Genomic DNA, 8,264 nt, shown 5'->3' with positions numbered 1-8,264 from the left:
AAATATATAAAATATTGGAAAACTATATAATTTTATTATAAATATCTATTTTCATTATAAATATATAATTTTAATTATTTTATTACAAAAATATAATTAAAATAATTATCTTATTAAAATTTATATAACATGCGGGTCCCATAGGTTACCCACAAATCTAGACGGGATGGGTGCGGGTTTTTAAATCTTTTTTAGCGGGTCATTCAGGTCAAAAATTTTGAGTCAAAAAAATATCTGACCCACGGGTTGGCGAGGCGGTTTGACCCGCGAACCTAGCCCCAACTCCATCTTGCCATTGATCAGACTTCTGTTTTTTAATATGCCTTGGTTTTATGTGTCTTTATAATATATTTTAATAATGAATCATATGTCTCAAACTTAATTTTATTTTGGATATATAATATATTTTTTTAGAAACAGTGATATGTTTTTATTAGTATAGATTCTTAACTAATAACATATAAGAAAAAATTATATACTTGGTTTTGTATTTGTATAGCTTGATAGTTAATATACATATAAATAAATTTGCCAATAATATTTTCAATAACAAAAGCTTTACCTCATTTTATAACTTTTATATGATAATTTGGGGTTTTCAGTTTAAATCGGGTGTTCAGATTAAAATATTTAATCATTCAAATAATTTTAAATTTAGGTACTCATTTGATTTTCGGTTCGGTGTAAAAACATTTTGTGTGAGAGATATATGATATTTTCAGTTATTTATGAATTGTAATGTTCAGTTCTATTTTACTTTTCATCTTTTTTTTTTAATTTTTGTACGATTCATGTCGCGATTTCAGATAAATGTGTCAAACCTATACACAAACTTATAAAAATATTTAATTAAAAATAAATTATTTAATTTTGAAAACAAACCCGCGCTTCCCAAGCGCGGGTCAAAATCTAGTTGGTATAGTATTACATGAACGACAAATAATTAGCATTATCGGGTAATACTCTACAAGACTGTGGACAAGCTGTAATCGTTATCTAAAACACATCAATCTTTGTCGATCATCAGACTACATCCACAACACGCAACAAGATGTTGCCTACACATCTACACATACACGTATAGGTGGTATACATTTATATATATATATATATATACAATCTACAAATTTTTTATATGTATTATTTTAATCTCTATAGTACACAACAAATAAAATTTATTTAATAAACCTATGTGTGTTATCAAGTATTTTCAAAATTTGATTTATGAAGAGTGGCAACGATGTAGACAAAATAAAATGTCATAAGCAAGAAAGTAATATACATATTGCAAAAGCTTGTCATGATAATTATAACAGGTAAATAAACTTTGTCATGATGGCTCTGTTAGTGATGTCGTCTTCTCCGTCGTGGTCCCGTCCGTCGTCTCCTCCGTCGCAGATCCATCCGCCGTCTACTCCGTCGCAGATCCGTCCGCCGCTTCCTCCATCGTGTTTTCATCCGTCGTCTCAGTCGTGGTTCCGTCCTCCTTCCAATCCGCCGTCGCGTACGCCTCCTTTTGTACCGCCAGAACCACCGCTTGAAGCTCTCTCTCCGCCAGAACCGCCCATTGAAGCTCTCTCTCCGCCAGAACCACCAGATCCTCCTGACATACCTTGCAGCCCCGTTTTTCTTCTGCTCTTCGATACATCTTGCGTCTATTCTCAACCGGTTTCAAAAGCTCCAGATCTGAAATCTTGTTTGTTGAATATGGCTTTTGTGTTCTGTGATGAAGCAGCTTATGTTGTGTATGTTGGTGACACAAGCTTTGTCTCCAAATGGTGGTACCCTACAGATTGTAGTGTGGCTCTTTGCTGGTGCGATTTCGTACGCCCGTTCATTATGCTTGTCATGGTGTCTGTTGATTCAACAATGGGTTGCTCGATCCCCATCACCAGCTCTGCCTCTCTTCCTCATCCATTAATCCAGGTTTCATCACATAGATTATTTAACTTAATGTTAACAGTGGTTGATGAGTTGATATCTTGGGTTTGGTATCTTGAAATGTCTTATGGTCTGTTTCTATTTCCTGCCTTGGTGCCTTCCTTTACTGCAGTATGCAGTCTCTTTACTGCAGTATGCAGTCCCTTCAGTGTGGTATTCAAGTCTTTTCAGTTGTGGCAGCTTAATGGACTGATGTCTCACATATCCATTCATCATGAGAAGCGAGTCTTCTTGGACGTTTATTGTCCGGTATCCTCCGTTATGGAGTTTGTTTCTCTCCCAATGTCATCATCTACTTTATGTTGTTTCGTTGCAGGGAGAGTTATGTTGAAGATTAGAGATACTTCTAACACTGAAGTTCTAATCAAAGGCTTTGTAGCCATGTTAAAGATTGTTGATTGTGCACTTGTTGCTGCTTCATTCTCGGAATTTATATCACTGATCGTGATCTCTATTTTCCAAGGCTTCTTCTCACTTTACAGCTCGATGGTCGTTGAGATTAGAGGACTTCTCGACTTCATTTGCTGTTTAAGCGTTTTGTATGCCCCTATCCTTCTATGTTGTATTTGCTTCTTTGTAATTGGTGTTTGTTTAGCCTGGATGGCTTTGTTTTCATGTTGTATGAACACTTTCTCCATTCTTGGAGAGTAAGAATCTATAAAATTGAAGTTTGACCAAAAAAAAAAAAAAAAAAAAAACTTTGTCATGATAATTATCTAGATTAATATGTATTGTATCAAATTTATTGTTAGTGATATTTTTTTTTGTATTCTTGGTCCAAAATTTATATGCTTTATACATTTGGTTCATATGTTAAGTTACTGAGATATTAGAAATTTCAATTTACAACAAATGCATGTTGTATAATCGTTACAAGATTATATTCATTCATGCCATTAATAGAACTTTCTAATACATTATTTTTAACTAATATATAACATGAAGATAATCAATTGCTTTGTCAAATTTTTACTGAAATTATATAGGACATCTAAAATAAATATTAAAATCCGATTATAAGGAAAAACAATGGGCAAAGGAGATGCTCGTTTTGCCGTTTATGTCCTCATCTCTCTTAGCTGTTATGCATCAATCGGTGGGTCATGCATCTATGCGTTCTCTCTCTCTCCTTTCTCTAACTCACTCAATATATATATATATATATACACGAACCTTCCTCGTTATTTCCTCCCAAGAACATCTCAAACATTTTTATTCTTCATTCAATATTTGAACCCCCCACGCACACTCCTATAGTCATATATCCTCATAAACCCTAAACCCTACCTAGCTTCGACAACTATATTTTCCAAATCCAAGAAAAAGGGTTAGATTCTTTATCAATGGCCAAAGTTGGGAAGCTGACAAAGCTCAAGTCGGCGATAAAGAAATGGCCTTCATTTGCCAAGAACCACCACCACTCATCCTCCTCAGCCGCCGTATCCGATGAGCTCTCAGAGGACAACAATCTCCATGTTGTTTACGTTGGTCAGACTCGAAGACCTTACATGCTTAGAACGGACATCATCTCTCACCCACTCTTTCAAGAACTGGTGGATCGGTCTTCTAGATCTGCAGAACAAGAACGTGAGATTGTTGTAGCTTGTGAAGTTGTGCTATTCGAGCACTTGTTGTGGATGCTTAAGAGTGGTCAAGAAGGAGGATCCGTTGAAGAATTGGCGGAGTTCTATACTTGTTGACATTGACCTTATCGATTTTTACGCATTTATTTCGTATGATATATATGTACTTTCTATGGGTGTTATCTTTGTTGTTGCTACTGATTTGTATTTTTGACTCGATCTGGTGTGTAACCAAAACGTGATCTCGTAAACCATATCATTTGCTTTGTTTTTCTTTTTTCGAGCAATTTTATGATAATGATGAGCATGTGTAGCTTCTTACTTTGTTACTCTACCAACACATAATTACTCATTTAACCATCATCTTTATGTTTTCTTCTAACTGTAGTAGACTAGCCTAGGTAGACAGCTAAATGAATATGATCATTTCATAGAAATATATTTTATGGTTGGCTTGTTTCTATTTTTAATTGTGGCTGTTTTGTAACTTTTATTTCGATTTGTTTTTGTAACGGAATCTTTCTCATGAGTCATGCATGAGCCTCATGACACAATAAAAAGACTTTAATGATGCTTGAAATTGCTTGAACTAATATAGTTTTTTGGAACATATATATTGATTGCATATGATGATGACGATACTAATTAAGTAAATTATACTTATTCTTTTTGGTCAAAAAAAAAATTATACTTATTCTTTATCTTTATTTACCAAAAGAATCATTAGCAATGATTTATATCATTGATATTTATGGTGGTTAATTTTTTTATAATCCGTGACACTACCTAAAACTACAAAGTAAAAACAATCTTAGACCATCTCCAATGGCACTCTATAATTTCCTCTATATTTTACATTAAAATAGAGTAACTCTATTATAGAATTGGATTTGCTCCAATGGTTCACTCTATAATAGAATTACTCTATAAATAGAGTGAATTGTAAAGTTATGTTACTTTTCCACTCCAAATATAGAGTGAAAATCAACATAACTCTATAATTCACTCTATTTATAGAGTAACTCTATTATAGAATGAACCATTGGAGCAAATCCAACTCTATAATAGAGTTATTCCAGTTTAGTGTAAAATATAGAGGGAATTATAGAGTGCCATTGAAGATACCCTTAGAGCATCTCCATTGAAGGATTGTGGGGGAAGGTTCACACATTTCCAAAAAAATATATAATATGCATTTGATGATGAACCTGAGCCTTGGGAGTTCAGTGGGATGAACTCGATTTTTAACTGTTCCGCGGACTCCACGACAGGTGTCGGCCACGATAGGTTCGGGTATTATTTTTTTTTTATTATTTTTTAGAAAAAAGAAAAGTCAAACGAAAAAAAAAAAAATAATGTAAAACTACCTAGGGAATCGAGATTGAAGAAATTTGCTGATGGAGGTGCTCTTACTGAACAATTTTCTTTTCTTGCACTATATATGATTGTTTTATATAAAATTTGTCAGCAACGTTAGGCAGCATAACTCCATCTTTTTATAATCCGTCGAAATTCCACATATAATCTGAGACACGGTCCTCTGTGTATCATATGTATGGTGTTCATTTCAAATATTTTGTTCGTATAGAACAGAAAAAAATTAATATGCAATCTTCTTGTGTTAATTGGAAATAATATTTGTCGCTCTCATGACGCGGTGGTGACCTGGTCCCAAGTACATGACCCTACTCTCCTTTCTATTTTTTTTTTCTTTTGCTAAAATTTGGACTCTCCTTTCTAGTTGCAGATATTTTACATTTGTTTTTAATGTTTCTCGACTTAGTTTCAGCCGTAATAAGATATATATATATGGGTTCCAAGGTATGTAAAATAATTTTTAAGTATATACTTGCTTACCATCAGTCAACATACTTAAGAACATGATATAGCAAAGCCCTTTCTCAAAAAAAAATGTATATAGCAAAAACAATTTTTGATAAAAACCGATAATTGTCGTGGTGGTGACCCAAGGGGTGCATGGAATATTATTAAAGAGTCTTGAGGACTTTAATTATACAGAAAAGTGATTAATTAGGCAAAATAAGTACTAATTATATATCTGCTGATTTAAGTTCGAAGAAGTTTTCTAATATGCTCTAAAAAAATACTCCCTCCGTTCACAAAAGTAAGATTTTCTAGAGTTTTCACGCTTATTAAGAAGTTTAATAAGTATTTTTATTTTAGTTTACTATTTATTTTTCTATGCACTTTCCAATAACTATCCACCAATCAAATTTAATCAATTCTAATATTCACAATTAATGTTTCTCAAAAGTATACAAAAGTACCTTAAAAATATAGAAAATTTATCTTTGTGAAACAAGAATAAAATGTAGAAAATCTTACTTTCGGGAATGGAGGGAGTAACTAAGAAAGAGGAGAAGTTTCATTGTTTAAGGTAAGACTAGATTATGACCCGCGCTTTGGAAGCGCGGAATATTTTACGATGAAAATTTTTATTAATAACTTAACAAATATTTTGGTAACTTTTAAAGAGTGTATTTAAAATATTTTTGCATTTAAATCAGTGTTTCTAAATTTAACCCGATTGTGATTATACCGGTTAATCCGGAGATCTGACAATTCAATTTAGGCTTTTAAAATATTCATATTAACAAAAATCACTAAAATTCGAGACTAACCGATTGAACTGATGGATGACCAATATGTAATCTAATTTGATTAAAATTATAATAGTTTCATAATTTGTAATCTTATAATCCAAATTTTAAAGTTCATTATTTTGCAATTTATGAAATTATGATGTTTCTACAAAATTTTAAAGAGAAAATGATAGATATAAAATATTAAGATTAATTATTGTATTGTTTGGAAACATTGATAGTAGTATAAAATATATTGTTTGGAAACATTGATAGTAGTAAGAAATAAGTAAATTGTTTGGAAACATGGATAGTAGTATAAAGAAAGGAACATTAATGATTTAATGTAGGTTTAACTATAAAGTATAAATGTGTATTTAATTTAAAAACTTACAAAATAAATGTTAGGTCCAACAAAATGTTTCTGTTTTAATAAGATAGATGTTTCTAAATTTAACCCGACTGTGATTATACCGGTTAATCCGGAGATCTGACAATTCAATTTAGGTTTTAAAATATTCATATTAACAAAAATCACTAAAATTCGAGACTAACCGATTGAACTGATGGATGACCAATATGTAATCTAATTTGATTAAAATTGCAATAGTTTCATAATTTGTAATCTTATAATCCAAATTTTAAAGTTCATTATTTTGCAATTTATGAAATTATGATGTTTCTACAAAATTTTAAAGAGAAAATGATAGATATAAAATATTAAGATTAATTATTGTATTGTTTGGAAACATTGATAGTAGTATAAAATATATTGTTTGGAAACATTGATAGTAGTAAGAAATAAGTAAATTGTTTGGAAACATGGATAGTAGTATAAAGAAAGGAACATTAATGATTTAATGTAGGTTTAACTATAAAGTATAAATGTGTATTTAATTTAAAAACTTACAAAATAAATGTTAGGTCAAACAAAATGTTTCTGTTTTAATAAGATAGATTAGTAATTGCTTCCCACATACTAATAATCATTGAGAAGTCACTCGATGTGTCCTTTTTCGAGAAGTCACAGAGTTAATTTATATGAAAATTATTTAAAAAATATTATATGAAAAATAAAATCTATATTTTTAATTGAATTAATATTTTTGATTCTTAAATAAATTTTTATTTTTTTTGTTAATTACATAATTTATTTACTGATAAGCTGATCTCATTTTTAAGAATATTTTAGGTCAAAAATTACTTATCACATAAGAAACTAAGATTTAGGTCGAAGAATCTCATACCTACTATTTAGTTACAATGAAACCATGTTACCTCGTTTTTATATTATTATTTAGAAATTTAAAAGTTAATTATGAATATAAAAAATTTACGTTCACGTGTCAATCTTATCTTTTTTTTTGCCAATCCTATCTATCTTCAATCTTATCTTTCTATCGTGTCAATCTTGGTTATTGCTCGATATATATATTGATTTTAGATTTTATTCTCATTTTGTTCTTTTGTTTTGGCCTCAGATTTAGAAATAGTTAAGATTTAAAATTATTAAAGAGATACATACTTAGGTTAAGATCTGCGTCTTGTACATAATAAATATTTTATATTTATTATTTATTTTATGTTTTTCTGAATATTATAAAATAAGAAAATAATAACTATATATTAAATAACTAAAAACAATTATTATTATGTAATAAATTGGTATGTCCATATAAATTAAACGATCACTCTTGTTTGTTCGCATTATTTTAGGATAAATATATCAAAACAATCAATTTTATCTATGTATATTATGTATAATTAAATTTAAATGATATTAACATAGATATATAGTATATTTTTAATATGAATATTTATTAAATCAAGTTTCTATTCATATGATTTTATGATTATTTGTATATTTGTGTAACAAAATTTTAAACCAAAGAATTGATTTTTAATGTGAAATGTTTAGTGGCTTCAATAATTTATAATCATTAAAAAACACAAGGAAAATCAAAATCAAAATGTTAACTTTTCAATATATGTTCAATGCAAATATCAAAATATAGTTATGTATTTTCATATGATGTATATTATAATTTAAACAATATGAATATATATATATATATATTAACATAAACACATATTAAAACAAAATTACATATATTACATTAAAAATATTTAAACCTTC

The 8,264-nt window shown here is 29.7% G+C and overlaps 1 protein-coding gene across 1 annotated transcript; it reads left to right on the top strand.

The window, feature by feature from the left end:
- The first annotated feature begins 3,118 nt into the window (after positions 1–3,118).
- LOC108814950 (auxin-responsive protein SAUR78-like) lies at positions 3,119–3,847 on the top strand. The gene has a single exon (XM_018587604.2). The coding sequence runs from the start codon at positions 3,285–3,287 to the stop codon at positions 3,639–3,641; it is 357 nt and encodes a 118-aa protein (XP_018443106.1). The 5' UTR covers positions 3,119–3,284; the 3' UTR covers positions 3,642–3,847.
- Positions 3,848–8,264: the final 4,417 nt, after the last annotated feature.

This window comes from Raphanus sativus, chromosome 7 (assembly GCF_000801105.2).
Source record: "Raphanus sativus cultivar WK10039 chromosome 7, ASM80110v3, whole genome shotgun sequence".
Taxonomy (NCBI): domain Eukaryota; kingdom Viridiplantae; phylum Streptophyta; class Magnoliopsida; order Brassicales; family Brassicaceae; genus Raphanus; species Raphanus sativus.
The sequence above is the reverse complement of the archived record's forward strand: the minus strand, read 5'-3'. Positions and strand labels throughout refer to the sequence as shown.

Excerpts from the sequence above, each read along its gene's own strand:
- LOC108814950 (XM_018587604.2), top strand. The coding sequence starts at position 3,285 with ATGGCCAAAGTTGGGAAGCTGACAAAGCTCAAGTCGGCGATAAAGAAA.